Source organism: Grampus griseus, assembly GCF_964374135.1.
Source record: "Grampus griseus genome assembly, chromosome: 17".
Taxonomy (NCBI): Eukaryota; Metazoa; Chordata; class Mammalia; order Artiodactyla; family Delphinidae; genus Grampus; species Grampus griseus.
The window spans coordinates 7,952,951-7,977,529 of NC_139011.1; the positions used below are offsets into that span (position 1 = coordinate 7,952,951).

At 52.0% G+C, this 24,579-nt stretch overlaps 1 protein-coding gene across 2 annotated transcripts in view; it reads left to right on the forward strand.

Annotated features, from left to right (window-relative positions):
* ST3GAL1 (ST3 beta-galactoside alpha-2,3-sialyltransferase 1) overlaps positions 1-24,579 on the forward strand; it is an 88,382-nt gene that overhangs the window by 58,093 nt on the left and 5,710 nt on the right. For both annotated transcript variants that reach the window (XM_082674583.1, XM_082674584.1), the window contains exons 3-7: positions 13,147-14,054; positions 19,854-20,050; positions 21,209-21,388; positions 22,670-22,715; positions 23,837-23,956. In XM_082674583.1, coding sequence (XP_082530709.1) covers positions 13,743-14,054; positions 19,854-20,050; positions 21,209-21,388; positions 22,670-22,715; positions 23,837-23,956 — 855 coding nt within the window. In that variant the 5' untranslated portion in view covers positions 13,147-13,742. The remainder of the gene's footprint in view (positions 1-13,146; positions 14,055-19,853; positions 20,051-21,208; positions 21,389-22,669; positions 22,716-23,836; positions 23,957-24,579) is intronic.

Here is a 24,579-nt window from a genome sequence, read left to right on the forward strand (position 1 = left end):
ACTCGAGTCTTTCTCGGCCCCACCCTGTGAGCTGGACACTACCTTATCCCCATGTGATGGATGACGCTTCACTGAGGCAGAGGCTTCATGCAAAAGGATTTGGTTCAGGGGATCTGGTGCTTATAAAGTTGTGGGAAAGGTGATGGGGGGCATATTGGTCCTGATGCTGCAGGCTGGGGCCCAGAGGCCAGGAAGCCAGCACAGAATCGGAGGCTGCCCTGCAGACTCGGGGGTAGAGGGAGGCAGAGGGCCTGGGTCCAACGCTCAGGCCACACAGCAGCCTCCGCCCCTGCGGGAGGGAGGACAACCTGCAGTGTTTATCCTTCTCTTATTGGCCGATTCTCAACTGCATCCAGAGCCCTCTGGTCACGGAAGCTGGGAAATAGAGTTTTTAGACATCCAGCCCCTGCGGCACAGGGCCGAGAGCACAGAGGGAGGAAAGAATCCCCAGTCCCATAGACACTAACCAGCAGGGGGACCCTGCAAACAGAAGGAATCAGGATGCCCCAAAAGCCCTCACAGGCACACGGGTTGATGCGCTGAGAATTAACCCTCTGAAGAGAGAATCTGGGCCATGTGAATTACAGATACCCCTTATGCCTCTAGCCCATTGACTGCTTTGGGACCCCCTTCACTGCAGGTTCTCAGAGGTAGAGCAGAGAGCAATGAAGTACTGGTTGTCCCGTCCCTTGAGGAATGGAAGCAACTAATGAAGCGAGTCGGAATCATAATTTTCGTAATTCCCCCGGTTGGTTCTTTCATGCCTGATTTTGTTTGGTCTTTTATGTAACCCTGTCAGTAGGGCAAGCCAGGGACTCTGTTGGACTTTTTACAAATGAGGAACCTGAAACTTAGGGAGGGAAGAGAACTGACATTTATAATGTATCCTCTCTGTGTCCCGAAACAAGGCTGGTCACTTTTGTGCAAATAATTTTTATCCTACAGCAACCCTCCATTTGGGCATTATTCGTCCCACCTTGTGGATTCAGAAACCGAGTATTAGAGAGAGGCAGTGCTTTGCCCATGAGAACAAAACTGGGAATGGGAAGAGTTGGGATTCGAACCCAGGTATGTCTGGGCCATCTTTTATTCCAACAACCATTGGCCATGACCCACTGGCACAGAACCAGAACAGATGGATTCCTAGTGTCCAGTGACCAGGGGCTGCAGAACAGTGCAGGAAAGATTGTTCTTCTTTTTTTAGTTTATGTTTTATTGGTCATTTGGAGCTCTTTGGAGGTTTTTTCTTCCAGTTTTATTGAGATATAATTGACATACAGCACTGTTTAAGGTGTACAGCATAATGATTAGACTTAACATACATCGTGAAATGATGAGCACAGTAGGTTTAGTGAACATCCAACATCTCGTATAGGTACAAAATAAAAGTAGGAAAAAATGTTTCTTGTGGTGAAAACGCTTAGGGTTTGCTCTCTTCACAACTTTCCTATGTAACACACAACAGTGTTCATTGTCTTTACTGTGTAGTACATCACATCCCTAGCACGTCTTTATCTTATAACCGGAAGTTTGTACCTTTTGACCTCCTACATCCTGTTCGCGCTCCTCTGACCAGAGAGGGTGGGAGGAGCGGGAACTGGTAACCACAACTCTGATCTCTTTTTTTTTTTTTGCGGTACGCGGGCCTCTCACCGTTGTGGCCTCTCCCATTGTGGAGCACAGGCTCCGGACGCGCAGGCTCAGCGGCCATGGCTCACGGGCCCAGCCGCTCCGTGGCATGTGGAATCTTCCCGGACCGGGGCACGAACCCGTGTCCCCTGCATCGGCAGGCGGACTCTCAACCACTGCGCCACCAGGGAAGCCCACAAATCTGATCTCTTTTTCTGTGAGTTTGTTCGTTTTGAACTATAATTGACCTACAGCACTATGTTAGTTCCTGTTACACAACATAGTGATTCCATATTTCTATACATTTCAAAGGGATCAGCATAATAATTCTAGTTGTGATATGTCACCGTACAAAGATATTACAAAGTTATTGACTGTATTCCCCACACTGTATATTCCCCACACTGTATGTTTTCTCTCCCCTGACTCATTTATTTTGCAACTGGAAGTTTATACCTCTTAATCTGCTTTCCGTATTTCTTCTTTCTTTTCTTCCCTCACTCCCCTACCCTCTGGCAACCACCTGTTTGCTCTCTGTGTCTGTGACTATTTCTGTTTTATGTTTGTTCATTTGTTGTTTTTTAGATTCCACATGGAATCGATACCATACAGTGTTTGTCTTTCTCTTTCTAACTTCACGAAGCATGATACCCTCCATGTCCATCCATGCTACTGCAAATCTGCTTTATGGCAGAGTTATTTATGCACATCTTCCTTATCCACTCGTCTGTTGATGGGCACTCAGATTGCTTCTGTATCTTGGCTGTTGTAAATTATGCTGCAGTGAACATAGGGCTGCGTATATATTTTGTAATTAATTTTTTGTTTTCTTTGGATAAATACCCAGAAGTGGAATTGCTGGATCGTACAGTAGTTCTATTTTAAATTTTTTTAGGAATCTCCATATTATTTTCGATCGTGACTGCACCAATTTACATTCTCACTGGCAGTGCACAGTGGTTCCCTTTTCTCCACATCCTCACCCACACTTGTTATTTGTGATACTTTTTTTAAAAATGTATTTACTTTAGTTATTTATTTTTGGCTGCGTTGGGTCTTCGTTCCTGCGTGGGCTTTCTCTAGTTGCGGTGAGAGGGGCTACTCATTTGTTGCGGTGCGTGGGCTTCTTACTGCAGTGGCTTGTCTTGTTGCGGAGCACGGGCTCTAGGTGCACAGGCTTCAGTAGTTGTGGCGTGTGGGCTCAGTAGTTGTGGTGCACGGGCTCTAGAGCGCAGGCTCATTAGTTGTGGCGCATGGGCTTGGTTGCTCCGCGGCATGTGGGGTCCTCCCGCACCAGGGCTCGAACCCGTGTCCCCTGCATTGGCAACTGGATTCCCAACCACTGTGCCCCCAAGGAAGCCCTGTGGTACTTTTTTGATAATAGCTTTTCTGACAAGCATGAGGTGATATCATTGTGGTTTTGATTTGCATTTGCCTGATGACTAGTGATGTTAAGCATCTTTTCATGTGCCTGTCAGCCATCTGTATGTCGTTGTTGGAAGAACATATATTCAGGTCTTCTGCCCATTTTTTAATTGGGTTATATGTTTTTGATGTTGAGTTTTATGAGTTCTTTGTATGTTTTGGATATTAATCCCTTATCAGCTATATCATTTGTAAATATCTTCTCTCATTCAGTAGGCAGCCTTTTTGTTTCATTGATAATTTCAATTATAGGTCTTTTACCTCCTTAGTTAGATTTATACGTAGGTATTTTATTCTTTTTGAAGTAATTGTAAGTGAGATTGTTTTCTTAATTTCTATTTCTGATAGTTTGCTGTTAGTGTATGGATATGAAACAGATTTCTGTATATTAATTTTGTATCCTGCAACTTTACTGAGTTCATTATGAATTGATTTAGGTTTCTGGAGGTGTCTTTAGAATTTTCTATGTATAGTATCATGTCCTCTGCAAACAGTGAGTTTTACTTCTTCCTTCCTAATAAAGGAATTTTTATTCCTTTTATTATTTTTTTTTCTTTTTCTTGTCTGAGTGCTGTGGCTAAGACCTCCAGCACTATGTTGAATAAAGCTGGTGAGAGTGGGCATCCTTGTATTTTTCCTGATCTTAGAGGAAATGCTTTTATCTTTTCACCATTGAGTATGGCGTTAGCTGTGGGTTTGTCATATATGGTGTTTATTATGTTGAGATATGTTCTCTCTGTACCCACGTTGTGGAGAGTTTTTGTCATAAATGGATGTTGAATTTTGTCAAAAGCTTTTTCTGCATCTATTGAGATGATCATGTGATTTGTACTCTTCAGTTTGCTATTGATTGCTTTGTGGATATTGAACTATCCTTCCATTTTTGGGAGAAATCCCGCTTGATCATGGTATATGTTCTTTTAATGTATTGTTGAATTGTTTACTAATATTTTGTTGAGGATTTTAAAATTAATTTGTTTATTTATTTTCGGCTTTGTTGGGTCTTTGTTGCTGTGTGCGGGCTTTCTCTAGTTGCAGTGAACGGGGGCTCCTCTTCGTTGCGGAGTGCAGGCTCCTCATTGCAGTGGCTTCTCTTGTTGCAGAGCTTGGGCTCTAGGTGCGTGGGCTTCAGTAGTTGTGGCGCGTGGGCTTCGTAGTTGTGGCGCGTGGGCTTCAGTAGTTGTGGCGCGTGGGCTTCGTAGTTGTGGCGCATGGGCTTCAGTAGTTGTGGCGCGTGGGCTTCAGTAGTTGTGGCGCGTGGGCTTCAGTAGTTGTGGCTCATGGGCTCTAGAGCGCAGGCTCGGTAGTCGTGGCACACGGGCTTAGTTGCTTCGCAGCATGTGGGATCTTCCCAGACCAAGGCTTGAACCCGTGTCCCCTGCATTGGCAGGCGGATTCTTAACCACTGGGCCACCAGGGAAGTCCCGAGGATTTTTACATCTATGTTCATCAGTGATATTTGGCCTGTAATATTTTTGTGTGTGATATCTTTGTCTGGTTTTGGTATCATGCTGGCCTCATGGAATGGGCTCAGAAGTGTTCCTTCCTCTGCAATATTTTGGTATAGTTTGAGAAGGAAGGGTGTTAACTCTTTTCAGAATGTTTGGTAGAGTTTATCTGTGAAGCAATCTGATCCTAGACTTTTGATTGTTGGGAGGTTTTTGTTTGTTTGTTTGTTTTCTTACTGATTCAATTTCATTACTGGTCATTGTTCTCTTCATATTTTATATTTATTCCTGATTTAGTCTTGGGAGATGGAACATTTCTAAGAATTTATCCATTTCTTCTAGGTTGTCTATTTTATTGGTGTATAATTATTCATAGTAATCTCTTACGATCCTTTGTATTTTTGTTGTGTTGGTTGTAACTTCTCCTTTTTCATTTCTGATTTTATTGATTAGATTTCTATTACTATTACAATTTCTTCCTTTACTTTTGTTAAGATTTGTTTTGTGTATTTAGGTGTGCCTATGTGGGTGCATATATATTTACAATTGATATATTTTCTTCTTGGATTGAGTCATTGATCATTATGTAATGTCCTTCTTTGTCTCTTGTTACATTCTTTATTTTAAAGATTAGTTTGTCTGATATAAGTATTGCAAACCTGGCTTTCTTTTCATTTCCACTTGCATGGAGTACCTTCTTTCATCCCCTCACTTTCAGTGTGTGTGCCTTTAGATCTGAAGTGAGTCTCTTGTAGGCAGCATATATATTTGTTATTATTCCTGTTCAGCTTCAGTGATTTCCACAACTCCATCTTCCAGCGCGCTGATCCTTTCCTCTGTATAATCTAATCTGCAGTTGATTCCTTCTAGTGTTTTTTTTTTTTTAATCACTTATTGTATCTTCATCTCTGTTTGGTTCTTCTTTATATTTTCTATCTCTTTGTTAAAAAACTTCTAAAGGCTCACTTTGTACATCCAATCTTCTCTCAAGTTCTTTGACCATCTTTATGATCATTACCCAGAACTTTTTATCAGGTAGATTGTTTATCTCTGCTTCACTTAGTTCTTCTTCTGGGGTTTTGTCTTGTTCCTTTGTTTGGAATATATTCCTCTGCTGCCTCATTTTGCCTAATGTGCTCATTTTATTTCTATCTATTTGGTAGGTTGGTTGTTCTTCCTGACCTTGGAAAAGGGGCCATATGTAGGAGACATCCGATGGGTCCTAGCAGCACACTCCCCTCTCATCACCAGAGCTGTATGTTCTAGGAGTGCCCCCTATGTGGGCTGTGTGGGACTCTCTGTTGTGGCAGGCTGACTACTATGGGTGGCCTGGTAGGTGTGGCTGGCCCCCAGTCTGGGGGATTGCCAGGCCCTGCACTGTATGGAGTGTGCCAGCCACTGGTGGGAGTGGTTGGGTAATGAGGCCCCTAGCCATGGGTCCCTAGGGGACCCCAGGGCTAGTGCTGGCCCACTGGTAGATGGAGCTGGGTTCCAGGGTGAGTGGTTGCAGGTCCGAGGTTCCTGGATCTAGTGTTATCCTGCTGTGGCCAGGGTCAGATCCTGACATGGCTAGCTGCAGGGTCCAGGGTGTCCCAAAGCTGGTGTCAGCCAGCTGGTAAGTGGGGCTGGATCCCAGGGTAGCTAGCTGAGGTGTCTAACGTGTCTTGGAGCTGGTGTTAGCCTGCCTACTGGTGAGTAGGGCTGGGGCTCGGTAGTGGGTGGGAGGAAGGTTCCTGGGTCTGGTGTTGGCCTGCTGGTGGGCTGGGCTGGGGCCCAAGGCCCCCTGGGGCTAGTGTCAGTCTGCTGATGTGCAGAGCTGAGTTCCAGGGTCTCTGGCTGCAGGGCCCTGGGGGTCTCAGAGTTAGTGTGTTGGCCTGCTGGTGGGTGGGGCTGTGACCTTGCCCCGTTAGTTGTTTGGCCGGAGGCATCCCAGTGCTGGTGCCCAAAGACTGTTGAGCAGGGCTGGGTCCTGGTGCTAATAAGCTATAGAGAGGATTCCAAAATGGTGCTGCCAGCACCAGCATCCTCGTGGTAGGACGAGCTTCCCAAAAAGGCTGTCTCTAGTGTCTGTGCCCCCAGGGTGAGCTCCAGTTGCCTCCTGCCTCTCTGGGAGCCTCTCCGAGATCAGCATTAGGGTCTGACCCAGGCTCCTTTCAAGTCACTGCTTCCGCCCTGGGTCCCGGAGGGTATGAGGTTTTGTATGTGCCCTTCAAGAGCGGAGGCTCTATTTTCTACAGTCCTCTGACTCTCCCCAAAGCAAGCCCTGCTGGCCTTCGAAGCCAGACGTTTTGAGGGCTCGTCTTCCTGTTTCAGGACCCCCAGGCTGGGGAGGCCAGTGTGGTCTCAGACCTCTCACTCCTTGGGGAGGATCTCTGCAGCTGTAATAACCCTCCCATTTGTGGGTTGCCTACCTGAGGTCCTGAATATAACGTAAGTCTGCCCCACCTATCCATCTCATTGTGGTTCCTTCTTTATGTCTTTAGTTGTAGAAGATCTTTTCTGCTAGATTCTGGTCTTTCTCATCAATAGTTATTCTGTTGTAATTTTATTCGGCCCATGGGAGGAGGTGGACTTAAGGGCTTCCTACTCCACCATCTTGGCCACTCCCCCAGAGCTGTTCTTCTCTGATGGAAGGTTTGGGGGCCCTTCACCAGTCAGTTCTGATTTCACGCCACCCTGTGCCTTCACGTAAAGCCAGCCAGGACCCCAAAGGCTGGGACGTGGTGGGATCCAGTTTTCCGTGATCAGCAGCTTCACAGATGCTAATTCCCCACCACTGCTCCTCACGTTCTCAGGATGGTTGAGCCAGCCAGTCACCTCGCTGTGTGTCCCAAAGCTGCTGTGTGAGGAAGCAGAGTGAAAGCAGATGGGGCTGGGCCCCTTCCAGGACAGGGAAGTGGTGGCAGATGAGAGGCTGCAGCTGCAGCCCTCTGCTTGTTGGTTTTCCTTCCCTCCCACGGTCCGCTCACTCAGCTGGTGCAAGGAGCTTTGCCCTGGCACCTCTGGGGACTCTCTGCCCCTCCCCCTTCTCCGGTTCACCGAGCCCTCATCATGTGCAGGGCGCCACGCCAGGCACACAGAGTGGCAGAGAAAAGATTCCATGCCTTCCACGTCTGGCTGTGGCTGAAGCTTGTGTCAGACCACTTATCCCACCAAGGACTGTAAGAGCTGGGTAAGATAGAAATTCAGCTCTTCGAAGGTTTTAGAGAACAACCAGGCAGCCAGGACTTGAGGAACGAAGACCCCTGGAAGGAGAGAAAGGGGCGGGGGTGAGCCTGATGCTTCCTGCCGCCTGCCTGCCCAAGGGATGCACTGGCTCGTGGGAGGCTCCAGAGGACAGACGGAGAGAAGCAGCTCAGTGTCGAGCAGTCCCACGAGGCTGGACATAAAAAATAACAGTAAAGAAATGAAATAAAAGTGTAGTGCGGGACTACCAAGTCAGCTAAAATTAAGGGGCCAAGAACCTAGGGCAACAGAAACCACAGGCAGAGAGTCATTATTCCTCACCTCTTTTTCCTTTCGAGGCATTTGCCGGAATTTCAGTGACGTGGGACCAGAGCCTAAGGAAACAGGCTGGAAGCTGAGAGGTTGAGAAGCTAGACTGAGCCTTTGACAATCTCACAGTGTAGGGGAGGCAGGAATTGGGAGTGAGAATGTGCAAGGAAGAGGTCTCTTGGTAGACCTCCTAGCTTTCCTTTAAGAAGGGCTATGCCCTGTAAGTAAGGGCAAGCCAGAAATAACTAGTCATCAGGAAGACAAAGTGCGGCCCCAATCATCCTGGTCACCAATTGGAACAAGGTAATGTGCCCGTGCTCTACCTAGCTCCAGGAGCAAACAAATTCCTCCCTGAATAAGGACAGCCTTATCCTCAACTGCTACACTTCCAGCGCATGCGGTATCCACCGTCGCCAGGCATGCCAGGAGACAGCCAAATGACCAAAGAGAGATAAGGAGAGAATATCGACAGCAGAAATAGACCCACATCTCCTCCAAACGTCATGAGGGTGAGACGGTCTTTAAATAACTGAATAACTCTGATGGATCATTGGAGGAAGATAGATGACAAGGTGCAGATTTTCACCTGAAAACTAGAACTTATTTTTAAAAATTACTCAGATGGAAATTCTAGAACTGAAAAATACAACTGAAATGAATATAGTATATAATTTAAACAGATTAGACACAGCAGAAGAGAGGATGGACAAGGTAGTATCCATCTCAGGAAGCTGAAAAGATGACAGGTTACAAACCCAAAGAAATGACAAGAAAGGAAATGAAAATGAGAGCAAGTCCTGATGAAGTAGAACAATTAGCTGTGTCTACAGAGGACAGCCCAGGAGGAGGCAGGAGCCTGGAGCAAAGTGCTGGCTTTGCCACCATCTCGCTGTGTGACCTTGGACAAGTCTCTTGCCTTCTCTGAACCTCAGTTTCTCCTCTCAGGGAAATAAGCATGATGGCTCACTTCACCCAGATGACGTAAGGACCCCGTGGAGGACGGTCATGGCAGCTCTATATTAGAAGTGCTGATATTACCGTTCACTCGGTCATTTCACCAACAGTCATAGGGCAGGAGGCTAGGCAGAGAGCTAGGAGGGCATCCCAGCCTTGTTAGAACTACTGTGCAGTTCAGCAGGCATTAAATAAACATTCACAAACCCATACTGTCCGTTCATTTGGTTTTCCAAGTATTGGAAGCAACTCTTCTCTCAGTGGCTGGTAATTGCTGCTCTCTCCTTGTTGATGGGGTGGGGGGGGGTATATCTTCATTAGGGACCCTCCTTCGGGGAATCCTCACTTTCTGAGTTCTTAAAAGGGCACCAACTTGCGTCAGCTTTTTGCAGTGACCCCGTTAGCCCGTCACATCCATGTCCGCTGTGCCTCTCCCAGAACTCCCGTGTGTGGCCGTGAGACGACTGTCTCTCTGCAGACAGGACAGGGAGCTGTGTCCTCCTCCCCCTCCCTCTCCTCGTCCTCTTTGTTTTGGGAGGCTTGGCCAGCCTCCGTCCCTGGCCGCACTCTTGGCATGCGGAGATCTGTGGCCCATGGTGTATTGGCCTCAGTTCCACCTCCGGGTGCCAGGGCTGGCGCTCCCCGTGTGTAGCAGGCTGCCTCACATCACACAGTGCAGAAAGTCACGCATTCCTCCTTTCTTCCCTGGGGCTGGGGGGAAGGGGAAGGTGGAGGGCTGTTCTTGCTTTTCCACTGCAGTTTTCCAGGGCTTTCAAAAGTGCTAATTGATACCAGCCTGGAAGTGTCTGCTGGTAGGTGGGTTCAGAACAAGCACCCTGGCCTCAGAGATGCAGCTACCAAGACGTCCCAGCTGGGTGGGAGGAGGATATCACAATCTGTACCTCGGCAGCTCGGCCTTGCCCTCTGTCCCAACTCTCACCACACCTTCCCCCGGCCTCCGCCAGCGCTAGTGTAGAACATTAATATCTCTCGTGGAGCTGGGACGTTGTAGGGAACCTAACCTCTCATTCAGAATTTTATTCGATCAACATGGTTCAGTAATCATCTATTTCAGTGAACTTGTCTCTGCCCTTGGCATCAGGATACAGAGTCAATAAGAGCATCATGGGCCCTGCTCATGACAAAGACAGATGTAATGAGACCATGTGAGCCCTCTGCTTAGACCCTCCAGTGGGTCTCCATGTCCCTCAGAGATATCATGGCTTCTGAGTCCCGCACACCCTCGAACCCACCCACATACATGCCACATACATGCTCCTCTCTGATCCAAGGACACCAGCCTCCTTTCTCCCAAAGGCACTGGAGCCTTGCAGATGCCTGGGAAGCTCCCACCTTAGAATCTTTCATGATGGGTCCCCCACCACCCAGCCCAGAGCCTGGCACAGCTCAGGGCCCCAGCAGATATGCAGCGAGTGAATCACGTGAATGGATAGATCTTGCTTGGTTAATAGCCTCGAGAAGCGGGCAGAATCTGTGTTGTCAGCCCCATGTTCCTGTTGAAGGGATGGTTCAGAGAGGTTAGGTAACTTGTTCACAGTCACACAGCAAATGGGTCGTGCAACCTGATGAGAATCAGAATCTTCCGACTCTTAGTCTGTGCTTTCTTGCTCAGGTCTCCACTCTGAGTTGGTGGCTGTTTCCCTTCATTCACCTCTGCATTCCTTCATGCCATGTGTGTTCCCGGTTTCCGGGCCACAACAGTGAGTGGGACTGAGTTTCTATCCTCCTGGAGCTCCCAGCTCAGGGAGGAGACAGATTAAGTACACAGCACAGGCAGAGTGGAGCCAGGATGCTGTGGAGGCCAGGAGAGGCCCCTATTCAGGCCGGCAGTGGGCAGGCCTCCCTCCAGGATCAGTGCCAGCTGAGCCCTGAAGAATGAATCAGAGCCAGGTGGGGTGGGGTGGATTTTCCGGACGGCGGGGACAGTCTGGGTAGGTGCCCAGAGGCAGGAGCAACTGTGACCTGTGGGTCAGTCATGTTGCTTCAAGTTAGGGGATTTATTCTCTCAGGCCCCTGAAAAGTCAAGGCATAGGGTGGGCTGCAGGGCTGGATCGACGGGATTCAACACTGTTCGCCTCTTCCAGTGAACTAGCAAAATGTCCAGTACGACCCTGACCTCGCATCCAAACAGCAGACTGGCTAGAGCAAAAGAATGTTTCTTTGCCCCCCACTGCAAAGAGTCAGGAGTTTCACTCCAGATGAATTAGGCTACACGTCCATCCCTGGAGCAAAGACTGCGGAAAGAGGGGTGGGAACCCTCTGCCTGCCAAGTTAGACCAGAGCCCGCCCTTGAGGACAAGCAGGCTAATCTAACTCAGATGACAGAGCTGGTGCTTGATGGAGAAGCAGGGGACAGCTGGAAGGGACAGCTCTGGACACCATTAGGTTCTACATACAAATCCCATGGTCACGACAAGTAGAAGGTGGAGCAGTAGGCAAATGGAGAGACGTTGCCACCCGGGCTGAGGTGTTGAGGGAGCAGTGGAGGCAACACATCTTGAGCCCTGGCTGCCTCCAGGAAGGCACTGTGGATTTAATCTGATTTTTGAGCTGCCCCTCTTTCTACCAAAAAGGTAAATCAGTCTCCCTTCCACTGTTGCTTTCCTGGAAAAAATATATCCTGCTTGTTGATAGTCTATACCTTGAGGATGGGGAAGGAATTGATCAGACAGATAGAGATAGGGGCACGTTCCAGGCAAGTACCAAAGGGAATCATGTTCAAGTGCAGAGGTGTGACCACAGCTGCACTCTGCAGAAGCCCGGAAAGTCAGTGACGTGTGGGAACTTGTGTTACAAGCGTTTGAGGAGTCCTGGTTTGCTTTCTTTGATTAAATAACTCCCAGCTTTCTCTGTATCCCTCCAACTATGGTCATCTGGAGCCCAGTTAACAGACAGGGTGTCCCGTCCAGGGCAGAACTCCTGCTCGTGTTTCTGGTACCCTGGCCCCTCCAGGTGCATGGAGTCAGAGGGGTGTGGGTCTGGATTCAGATCCTGCTTCTTACTTTCCCCATGACCTTGGGAAAGTCATTTAATCTCTTTGAATCTCCGTTTCTTCTTAGGACAACCTGGGAAACCCCTATCTAGCTGATGGTATACTTTGTCAATCATCTGAGGAAATAGATATGTGTGACTGTACCATCCTGTTTGGCTGTTAGTGGCTCATCCAAGAACACTCATTCGTACATTGAAAACGGAAAATGAAAGTTTAGCAGTTACTTAATGAACACCAGAAACTCAGCATTTTTTAAAATTAATTAATTTATTTATTGTTGGCCGCATTGGGTCTTTGTTGCTGCACGCGGGCTTTCTCTAGTTGCGGCTAGTGGGGGCTACTCTTCGTTGTGGTGCACGTGCTTCTCATTGCGGTGGCTTCTCTTGCTGTGGAGCACGGGCTCTAGGCGTGTGAGCTTCAGTAGTTGTAGCACGTGGGCTCAGTAGTTGTGGCACGTGGGCTCTAGAGCACAGGCTCAGTAGTTGTGGCACACAGGCTTAGTTGCTCCGCGGCACGTGGGATCTTCCTGGACCAGGGCTTGAACCTGTGTCCCCTGCATTGGCAGGCAGATTCTCATCCGCTGCGCTGCCAGGGAAGTCCCAGCATATAGCATTTTGTCTTATCTTCATAACCATTCTATAAGTGGAGCTATTACTATCCCATTTTACAGAAGGGAAAATTGAGGGTCAGGAAGGCTGAATAACTTTCCCAAAGCCATACAACTGGTAAACCAGTACTTGAACCTGGGCCAGGTGGAAGCCTGGGCCACCCCCTAAGCATACCATTTTGATTGTGGTTGAACTTTAGAATCTGAGAGACAGAGAGTGAAGGAGAGAGAAAGTAGCATGTCCTTGGCAGTCTCTGTGTACCTGGCACTGTACGTGCATTATTAACTCATTTCACAAACTTAGGTCTGATTCTTAAAGGTACTAGGTTCTGGTTGCAGGAAAGATGGGTGGGCCACCTTCCGTGTCTCTTAGCAACCCTGAAGGATAGGCGTTAACATCCCACTGTACACATGCACACACTGAGGCTCAAAAGGGTAAAATATCGTCTGTAGCCACTTGCCACATGGGCTTGACAACAGAACGGAAGACGATGGGAGGAAGTGGAGAGAGAGAAATGGTTTTTATAAAAAAGTAATAGAAGTTCATCCTGTTTTCTTCCTCCTTTTCTGTGCAGATGACAGACAACCCCCAGTGCCTTTGTCAAGTCGGCTGCTTCACCGCCACGTCTCTGGTGACAGCATGGGCAAGACCAAGTTCTAATTAAGGATTGCCACACACCGTCTTCTCTGGAGGGCGGTAACAAAGACAGCTTGACCCTGTCCTGTACCGCGACCCTTCCTTCGAGGCCCTCACCTCCGAGGGACCCTGGCCTGTCACAAGGATTAATTACCCCTCAACCCCCTTGGATGGGAAAGGAAATCACTGTTGTCAAGTTTCGATTAAAGCTTCATCAGGAGACATTATCGGCTGTTTAAGGATTGCTGAGGAAGCAGGCCGCTTCATTTCCTGAAAAGACAAATTATACGCCAGCAGAGGCACCCCGCCACAAGTGGTCCGCTTAGCCTTTGAGTGTCGCGGGTGATGTCGGGCACAGCCGGGTGGCCGTTGCCCAGCAGCAGTGGCCATAGGAGGCTTTGAGGCTCCCTGGGGCTCCCCGCCTTGCCTTGCAGTCGATCCTCTGTCTCTGGGATCTTTCGTGGAAGTTCCTCCTCAATTAGGCGCGATTTCCTGCAGCCCATCCCTGGGAGGCCCCGCGTCAGGAGAGCAGAAATGGCGACCGCGAGGAAAAGAATTCTCAAAGTGCTCACTTTCCTCACCCTCTTCATCTTCCTCACCTCCTTCTTCCTGAACTACTCCCACACCATGGTGGCCACCGCGTGGTTCCCCAGGCAGATGGTCCTCGAGCTCTCGGACAACTTCAGGAGGCTCGTGAATTACCCCCACAGGCCCTGCACCTGCGCCCGCTGCATCGGAGAGCGCAAGGTGTCCTCCTGGTTCGACGAGAGATTCAACCGGTCCCTGCAGCCGCTGCTGACGGCCAAGAATGCGCTCCTGGAGGAAGACACCTACAGCTGGTGGCTGGTGAGAGCCGGGGCTGAGTGTGGGTCTGGGGGTGAGATGTGGGCGGCCCCTGCCTGCCAGACGCTCACACCCAAGTGTGCACCAGGGGCCCTGCCAGGCGCTTGGCGGGATTCAGAATGCTGGTCATCCGTACGTTCGTTGGTTCACGCATTCAGCCTCTGTTATTGAGGCTCTCCTGTATATATTATAAATCAGAGCAGAGGGCTCTGTAACAGTTCCCTGTGTCTGCCGTAACAGGTGACCGCACGCTTGTGGCTTACGGCAACAGAAACGCATTCTCTCGCGACTCCGGAGGCAGAAGCCTGAGCTCAAGGTGCAGGTTCCAGGGGTTAGGACTTGGGCATATCTGTTTAGAGGCCACTACTTAACCCACTCTGGGTATGGAGAAGCCAGAAAAAAGAACCAGATCGTTATTCTCATGGAATTATATTCCGGCAGAGAGAGACAGATAAGAAACAAATAAACAAGATAGACTCAGATAGAAGTGCTTGGAGGAGGATAAAAGGGGTTTGGGAGAAACTTGGGGCAGGGGCCTCTGTAAATGGTCTCGTCGGGAAGGTCTCTGAGTAGCCGGGAATTGAGCTGAGGCCCAAAGGCGGAGAGGGCGCCGGCTGCGGGAGGATCTGGGGAAAGTGCCGCTGGTCACGGGGACAGCGAGTGCGAGAGCACTGGGGCAGCATCCGCTTGGTGTGTTGGAGGAGCTGGAGCTGTGTGTGGCCGTGAGCGCGGGCGTCTGGGAGTGGTCAGGACCCACAGCCAGGAGCCTGGGGTTTGTTCTAAGTGCAACAGGAAACCACTGTAGAATTTTAACTAGGGGAGGTCCATGATCTGATCTAGTTGTTGAGCGCAAAGTGGATTGAAGGGGAGTGAGAAATATCCATTCATTGAAGACTTATTGAGCATCTATTAGATGCCAAGATACTGAGATGGAAAGAAACAGCCTTGCCTTTTTAGCTTGCAGGGATGGTTGGAGGAGAAGGGAAAGCAGACCAGCACAAGGCAGGGTGATAGGTGATAGGCACCCAGGGTCCCTGGGTTTTGCTCCTGACTTTCTATATTTTATCAAGGGTGATGTTGAGGAAGCTCTTCATCTCAGATTCTCAGACTGAGGTAGTAATAGTCGCCTCACCAGGTTTCTCTATAGCACCGCAAACATTAGGTTTTAACATTTTTATTTATTTTTGCTGTTTTAACGGGCAAAGGAAAATGAATTTGCATTCTTTCAGCACTTAGGAAGGCTGAATGTTTTCCCATGTGGCTCTTACCGTTTCATCAAATTGTCCTCCCATGTCCCCACCCCAGCCCTTATGTGCAGTCCTTCTTTGCTGGAGTTTAGCCTCTTGGAAGGGATTTTGCAGGGTAGGAAGGAAGGGGAGAAGGTTCCTCATGAATAGAAATCAACAGAAAGGAGCAGGGCTTTAGAGCTTCTGGGTTCCTTGACAACACACAGACCACATGTTTTGAGTAAAGAATCAGGACACCACATCTGACAAGCGCTCCTGTCCCTCCAGACGGAGACTTAGAATATTGAAATAAAAACCACCCTGGGGGCTTCCCTGGTGTCGCAGTGGTTGGGGGTCCGCCTGCCGATGCAGGGGATGCGGGTTCGTGCCCCGGTCCGGGAAGATCCCACATGCCGCGGAGCGCCTGGGCCCGTGAGCCGTGGCCGCTGGGCCTGTGCGTCCAGAGCCTGTGCTCCGCAACGGGAGAGGCCACGACAGTGAGAGGCCCGCGTACCGCAAAAAAAACAAAAACAAACAAACAAAACACCCTGGGAGTTCCAGCAGGCACCGTAGCTCTGCATAAAGGCCCCCAGACAGCCAGGACAATGTCTGACAGATCCAGATTTAGGACCCCAAACACAGAGCCCTGCTTCTAAAGTATGACGTGCCTGGTGGGAAACGCCCTGGAGGATGCTTGGCTGGCCGGGAGCCCGCAGAAGGTGATCGATGCCCGGTGTCAGAGGGGCTGGCCCTAGACATGCTGTTCCCCAGACCTATTCGGGGCCTGGTTTGGAGCAGACCCCTCGTGTCTGCTCCCTCTTCTACTTTGTCTCCGGGATGAGGGGAAGGACTTGACTGAGGTCACTCAGCCATCCATAGAGAGCCAGGCCTGGGACCCGGCCGCCCGCCCCAAGGCACCCTTGCTTTCCCGTCCTCTTGCCCACCGCTGCTTCTCCAGACCCACATGGGAGGGAGGGCAGGCGTGGGGGAATCAGGAAGAAGCCTTCAGGAGCTGGGGGCTGACAGCTCAGGTGCCTTGGGTATCACGAAGTCCCCCATGTCCTGCGGCAGTGGGGTGATGCTGGCTGTCTCAGCCTCTGCCTCCAGGCTCTGCCTTAAGACTTGGTGCTTCCTCGGGGAGCCTCTGACAACAGCAGCAGCCACTGCCTGAGCGCTGATTGTAGACCGAGAAATACACTGCTTGGAAACTAGGCAGGAAGAGTGAGAGGGGAGAAGGGCGTCTTGGAACTTCTGCCCTTTCTCTCCTGCGTGCATGTCAGCAGCCCTCTGGAACTTCCGTTGTCATTTACAAAAGGCAGAGAAGTCAGAGAGTTCCTTCCCAAGGAAGACGGGGACATAGCGGTACTGACCTGCCTCATCTACCCCAGCTGGTGAGTGGATGCTTTAGGGCTCTAATCCCCAGAAACACAGCTCGATTCCAGCCCGCTGTCCCCGAGTTCTACTCAGCTCTGTACTCACCCCGTGGCCTAGATCTTTCCCTCTCTGGGCCTCAATCTCCGTTCCTGCCAATGAGTGTCTGAAACAGAGCCAGGGTTCCTGAAGTGTGAGCCGGTGGGGCAGCGTGATTCCTGGTGATACAGGGGCAGGGCCTTTAAGAGCATCGCATCACGCTCAGGGCGAGGATGTCATTCGGCTTTAATTCTCTTTCCATCTTTGAAGTTGCGAGGATTAAATGTCGCTCCTTGTTTCATGATGTGCCTCTAACACCTGCCCATCTTGGTTCTAGCAAAGGAGGGCGGCTTGCCTGGGCAAGCAACGGGATGGAGCTGGAATCAAATAAAGTGGTTTTGTTTTCATCGTACTGGACACTTTCCTTTTTTTTTTGGACAGATTTTTTTACTTCTGCCAAGTAATTCTTGCTTTCCGCTTGTGGCAGAGATATGAGATTTCCTTTAAAAATAAACTTACTTTTTAAAGTGAATCGTTAAAGAGGGGTAAGTCAGTAGTAGGTGGACGGGACAACGTGATGCTGCACTCCCAGCATGGGTACCCTGCCGGCTGTGAGCCTTCAAACCCCGGGGCCCCCGAGGCAAAGCAGGCACATGTGTCACGTAGTAGGTGCTCAGTAAATATTGCTGAGCGCTGGATTGAAGAACGCCGTGTTGCTCCCTTAACCCAGCATACAGTGTCATGCTCCCCGAGGCGATGACATGCATGGAGGACACTCTCTGGTTCTGAGCGCATCTTCACATTGTCAGGGCTCTTCCTGGGTGGGGGCCCTCGTGGAGGTCCCTGCCGGGCAGCTTGGCTGTGGTCCTCGATCCCAGGGGTTCTCAGAGTGTGGTCCCTGCACCAGTAGCAGCATCACCTGGGAGCCTGTGAGACATGGCTCTGTTGCCCAGATGTCACACATCAACCCAGGTGATTCAGGAGCCTGGAGCTGCCCCAGGAGATCCTATCGGAGCAGGTGTTTAATCTGGATATAATTTTTGTCCTATTGTCGTAAAATATGCATAACATAATATTTATCGCTGTTTTCTAAGTGTGCAATTCCATGGCATTAAATGCATTCACGATGCTGGGTTACCATCACCACTACCCGCACCTGGCGCTTCCGTCACGTCCAACAAAAGCCCCTTGTATCCATTAATAACCACCCCCCTCGGCACCCCTCTCATCCCTCAGGCAGCCGCCATTCTACATGCTAGAATTTGGCGATTCTAGTATCTCCTGTAAGTGGAATCGTACAATATGTGTCCTTCTGTGTCCGGCAAATAAGCCGGTGAAATAACACTTAGCATAAGTGTTTTCAAGATTCATCCATTGGGAGCATATATCAGAATGCCCCTTTTTTTATAACTGAATGATATTCCAGTGTCTGCACGTTCCACATTTTGTTTATTCATTCATCCATCGATGGACACTTGGGTTGTTTCCACCTTTTGCCTATTGTGAGTAATGCTGCAATGAACACGAGTGAACAAGTTTGTGCTCATGACCCTGGTTTCAGTTCTTTTTTTTGTTTGTTTTTGTTTTTGTTTTGGCCTCATCTTGCGGTTTGTGGGACCTTAGTTCCCCGACCAGGGATTAAACCTGGGCCCTCAGCGTGGAGTCCAAACCGCTGGACTGCCAGGGAATTCCCTGATTTCCGTTCCTTTTAACACTTAGGAATGGAATTGCCAAGAAGTCACCCAACAGTTTTCCACAGTGGCCGCGCGAGTTTACATTCCCACCAGCGAGGCACGAGTGTTCCAGTGTCCTCACCTACGCTTGCTATTTCCCCTTTTTCTTTTATTGTAACCAGTGATGTTTCTAAGTAGAAGTGTGTCTGCGGTCCTGATGTTGTTGCCTGCGGCTCCCGCAGCATGTGAGTGTCTTAGGCTGGAGGAGATGCTGGGTGGTTTTATCTATTGGACCATCCAGGCCTCCTGGTGTGCCTCTCCTTGGGGATGCTAGTTCCTCCAATGCCAGGTGGGGACCAGATGCCTGGGGATCTCCCTACGCCATCCCCCCGTCACTGACCTCCTAGACAGTGGCCCAAGCAGCTGCTAGCCTCCCCTTTCTCTCCCAGCTCCTCTCCTGTCCCTGGGGCTGCGAGTAACTGGTGGGACTCACCCCACAGCCACCTACCCCTCCCCAAGCTCAGGGACTGGCCTTTCCAAAGGTCAAGGTTCCAGGGCTCTGAGGCAGGGGTGATGTTGTGGGAGAGACTTCAAGGTGGGTTTATAGAAGCCTGGCTTCAAATCCTGCTTTGGATTCGGGACACGTGCTCAACCGACCTGGGCCCCAGAGCATCCTTTCTCGTCTGCCTTTGAAGTGACACAGCCCTGCGGCTTGGTGACACAGGCAGATGCGATGCTTCTTAGGAAATCTCTCTAGGTTTCACTCTGAGGGGGGGAGTAATGTGCATCAGCGAGTGGTCACGGTGCAGCGTGGCCCTGAGGCAGTGGACGGACGTGGGTGTACAGAGAGAGGGCTCAATAGGGAGACCCACGCATCCCACTTTTAGCACTGAGAGTCCTGCTTCTAGGGAAACCCCTGGGCCAACCAGGGGGCTGGTCACCCTCAGGATAAACCCAGTGTTTGTCTCCGCCTGTGGGTCAGAGAGGTCCCAGGGCAGCTGACCTTGGGTGTGGGTGTGAAAACAATTTGTTAAGCAGACATTGGACTCCTTGATGCATCCGGCAAAGGGCTGATTCCTGAGTCTGGCTGGAGCCCGGTGGTCCTGGAGCTGCAGGAGCTGAGAGGCGGGAGGGTGAGGGGAACAGAGGGGAGGGGAGGCGAGCGTGAAGGGTCACCCGACCCTTCTCCCATGTGCTTTACTCATACCAGCCAGTCTCATTGCGTCGAGGCCAGAGCTGTACCTCGCACATAGGTGCTCAATAAACCTTTGTAGAATGAGTGAATGATCTCTTGCCTTCCCATCTCCCTGAGTGGCCCTTGGGCTCCTGGCAGGGAAGGTGGCTGTCTAAGCCGCCTGCATCTCCAGGTGCCCAGCGGAGAGAAGGGGACTCGGGAGGGGCTGGGTCACCAACCACAGGGGGCTCAGGGCCCAGCAGCGGGGGCCAGAGGTAACACATCCAGACTGACTGTGTCCTGCGTCCTCCGCCCACAGAGGCTCCAGCGGGAGAAACAGCCCAGTAACTTGAACGACACCATCAAGGAGCTGTTCCAGGTGGTGCCCGGGAACGTGGACCCCCTGCTGGAGAAGAGTTTGGTGGGCTGCCGGCGCTGTGCCGTCGTGGGCAACTCTGGCAACCTGAGAGAGTCCTGGTACGGGCCTCAGATAGACAGTCACGACTTCGTGCTCAGGTGGGTGCCAGCCCCTCGCCCCCCAGGCCACCCCGCTGCCCCCCAGGCCACCCCGCTGCCCCCCAGGCCCCTGGAGCTGCAGGGGCTTCATGGCTCAGCGTCAGGAGGTCAAGACCCCAGTCCGGGTGTGCCCAGCCTTACCTGGGGACCCCGGGCCCCTCACTGCCCCCTCTGGGCCTCAGTTTCCCCATCTGCATTGCAGATGGACCAACAGGACCTCTCTGGATGGAGAGAGGAAACCATACACAGAGGTACCCAGGAGGCTGGGAGCTTGGCCTTGAGAGGCCTGGCCAGAGGGCAAGACTAACTTGAGGACTCTTGTTTAATCTTTAAAATCCATCCCTGTCTGGGAGTTCCCTGGCGGTCCAGTGGTTAGGACTCAGCACTCTCACTGCCAGGGGCCGGGATTCCATCCCTGGTCTGGGAACTAAGATCCTACAAGCTGCGCTGCCAAAAAAATAAATAAAATAAAAGCCGTCTCTGTTTTGCCATCTAGGCCATAACGTAACTATATACTTTTAATGTAAAACATGTTTCCCTGACACCAAGTAAAATGGGTGTTCCAGGAAGATGCCCCACGTCTCTCCCCCGTTTCTTGTCATCCCCACACCAGTCACCCGACCCAGGGGCACCAGTGACTCAGATGAGAAGCGCAGGCACCTTCTAGAACCATCCCCTGTTTCTGTGGTCTCTGACTTTGTCTTTAGACCACTCACCTGGCCTCAGGGAGCCTCAGTGTACCTGGTGTCCAGTGGGCACGTCCATGGTGAGGGGGAAAGAGTCAGGTTCAGGGTCAGACAGGCCCTGAGTTCAAGGCTGCCTCTGGGTTACTCTGTGTCCTGGGATAAATTCTTTGCATTCAGATTTCTTTGGCCATAAAAATAGGACCATAAAGTACGTACTGGACACTGTCATCATTAAGGGTCAATGATGTGCGTCACTGGACCAGGACAGAGTAGGCCATCGATGGTGGCGATGGTCAGGCTCACTCGAGATCATAAATGAGAAAAAAGTAGCAAAAGCCTCTGAGCTGTGCCGCAGTTGCCCCCATTTTACAGATGCGGAAGTTGGGGCCCAGCACAGCCTCGCGGAGCTGAAGCCGACCCTCAGAATCGGTGCCCCAGTGTGATGCCGGTCCTCTCTCCCTCCCCCTCCCAGGATGAACAAGGCCCCCACGGCAGGGTTTGAGGCCGACGTGGGCAGCAAGACCACCCACCACCTCGTGTACCCCGAGAGCTTCCGGGAGCTGGCGGAGAACGTCAGCATGGTCCTGGTGCCCTTCAAGACCACCGACCTGCAGTGGGTAATCAGCGCCACCACCACAGGCACCATCTCCCAGTAAGTCCCCTCGGGGCGCCTGGAGGAGGGGCACTGCTTGTCCCGCTGCTGCTCCTTGCTGTGTGAGGGCCTCTGAGCCCCCCGCCACGCTCTTCCTCCCCCGGAACACCCCCGCCTCCCCAGGCCTCCTCCTGGAGTGCAGAGCCCCAGTCCCCCGGCCGCCTCCAGACCCTCCGGCTCTTCTTGGCACCCCTCCTCCCATCACCCCGATGCACCCGGAGCTCCGGCCTTCCTCTTCCTCGTGACTTCCCGCCCCTCCGAATAGACCTCCCAGCTTTGCTTCCCCAGACACCCTGGAAACCCCTCGGGAGAGGGAGCCCCGCTGGAAAGGACACAGCACGTGTTAGTTCTGACCCCGTGCTCGTCTCTGGGGTGCTCCCCGTTGATGACAGCCTCCGCCCGCCCCCGCTTCTCAAACCGTCAGAATGGCCCCGGCCGGGCTGGGGGGCGGGCGGGGAGACTGGGCGTGGAGCACGTCGGCTCCGGCTGCCTTGAGCACCGAGGAGCTCACGTCTTCTGATTTGTTCCGGGCACTTGGCACGGGTCTCAGTGAATTCCCACTAGTCCTTCTCATGACCTCCAGCCTCCAGGGAGACCCGGAGGCTTGGCCCCTTCGCAGAGCCAGGCTCGCACCTGCCTGAAGAGAAGTGGCTTAGTGCCCAGATGGCCAAAAGCCTCCTTGTCTGAGGCCTGGTTAGGAAGCCCGAGGGATTTGGGTGCGGGAAGCCGGGGGGCGGGGGGGGGGGGGCTGTGCTCGGGGAGGAGGGCAGTGAGGGAAGCGGGCGCAGCCAGGGGAGGAGCTGGACCAGCCAGGGCTCCGCTGCCGGCCCCTCCCTCCTGGTCCCACAAGCTGGAACGTGACTTGTCCCCGAGGTAGATGCAACGTGAGGCCAGGTGGCCAGGCATGTATACCGTCATCTTGGGGGCACGGGAAATCTTGCAGATGAAAAGGGGCCATTGTGGGCCTATCAGCCAGCGTCCCAGCAGCGGGGGATGGGTGTTGTGGGCCCCTCTCCGTGCTGCTTGTGCTGTGTGCACGGCTTGGAGCAATCCCGCTTCTTAAACTTTCTGAGAGAAGGCGGCATAATGCAGCAGCAGGTCCTCGAATGGGCCACGATCGCCCTCTGGTGTCCATAATGGGCCACTGCGAGGAGGTGGGGTCCCTTGGGGAATGAGTGTGCTTTCCCGCTTGCCCCACCGGCGTCTCCAGCTGCCCGTACCAGCTGATGCCCAGGCCGCCAGCCCCCTCCCACCTTAACCACCTGCCTTGTCCTCCCGCAGCACCTACGTTCCTGTCCCCACGAAGATCAAGGTGAAAAAGAATAAGGTGAGTGAAGGCTCAGGTGCCTTGTCCTCTGAGCTCAGCCTCGCTTTCAAGGCTCTGCGTGAGGACGGAGATCACCGTCTCCCTGCTCTGCCAGCATCGGGTGGCGGAGAGCCCCTGGGCCCCCGGGCTGCTGGGGCTGGTGGCCCCCCGCTTAGAGAGTGAAGAGACGAACCCTGGAGAGGTTCCCTAAGCCTGGACCCTGGACCTGCAGCACCACCCAGGAGCTTGTCACCAATGCGGATCCTCAGGCCACCCCAGATCTGCTGAACCAGAAACGCTGGAGTTTTACAAGCCCCCCAAGGATGCTGGTGCTGTTCGAGAACCACTGCCCTACAGCATGAGCATCTCCAAAGCCAGACCTCGTCACCTGTCTCCATATCTGCATCTTCCCCAGTGGGCCCTGGAATGGGGTTGGCTAAGACGTGGGCAAAGGGCAGAGGGATGAAGGAAATGAAGTGTCCGCCACACCAGACGTTTGCTTACACTGTCATGTGTAGATGGAGAGATCAGGTTCAGAGAGGTCAGGTAACTTGCCCAGAGACACACAGCTAGTCACTGTATGGCTGGAGCTGATGTCTTCCCGATGGTGGCTGCATGACATTGAGCATGTCACTTAGCCTCTCTGAGCCTCGGTTTCCTCATCTGTAACATGAGGAGAGGGAGAGCTGGCATGCGGGGTCATTTTAGGGACTGGAGATCATTCAGGCCCACGTGAGGCAGAACGGGTGGCTCGGTGCCTTCCTGCAGTGTGACAGGAGTGTCCCTGCTCCCAGCTCATGCTCTTCCCTGGAACCTTCTCCTGCAGCCTCATGTCCCACTCCTTGGCCGCATTTGATTGTAATTCAGATGTCACCTTGTCTGCAAGCCTTCCCACCCCAGTGCCTTATCTCCTTTCCCTGCTTTGTCTCTGTAGTCTCATCATTCTTTTCTAGCATCCTCTGTGTCTCAGTGATTTAGGTCACGATCCATCTTCTCCACTAGAACGTTAACCCCCCCCACCCCGAGTGCAGGGTTATGAGTTCCAGTCCCAACAGGGTCCCCCGAGGTTACAGCAGTGTGTGGCACCTAACACAGGCTTGGTATCCTTCTCCAGACCCCTCACCGTGTCCTCCCTCCCGCAGATCCTGATTTACCACCCAGCCTTCATCAAGTACGTCTTCGACAGCTGGCTGCAGGGCCACGGGCGGTACCCATCCACCGGCATCCTCTCGGTCATCTTCTCACTGCACATCTGTGATGAGGTAGGACCCCCTCCCCCATGCCTGCCTGCCCCCCCCAGGGGGTCAGGGACCGAGGGCTCCTCATTCTGTGTTCTCAAGAGGGGCGGCGAGAGCGCCTGCAGTCAGGCAGACCTCCATCCCCCTCCCGGCCCCGGCATAGCCTGTCTCTTCTAGAAGCTCTGATCCTGTCTCTACAGTGAGGCTTGCACTGTCTCCCGCACGGGAAGTTTAGGTCCCAAGGCAGAGCCTGGCCCAGCAGGTGGAAGCTCAGATCTGATCTGGGGGCAATATAAGCATATCTCGCCCCCAGGAGTATATTATAATCGGGGGAGCTGTCTGGGGTTGTGGTTTCGATCTCAGTTGCTCATCAGAAGCATCTGTGGAGCTAAATTCCGGCCCCCAGGCCACAGCCCAGCCCACTTCCACCAGAATTCCTGAGGTTGGAAACCCGGCCGCCAGGGGTTCCACTGTTCACGGAGGTTGAGAATCAGTGATTTTGCCAACCGTGTGTTTCCGATCATGGATTCGCCTCGCCGTACGCCAGCCTGGGCCTGGGTTTCCATCAGTGATCTGGGGTGCTGGCTGCCCGTGGACAGTGAAGCAGGATGGGGACCACAGTGCCCCCTGCTTCTTCCCTGGCCTTG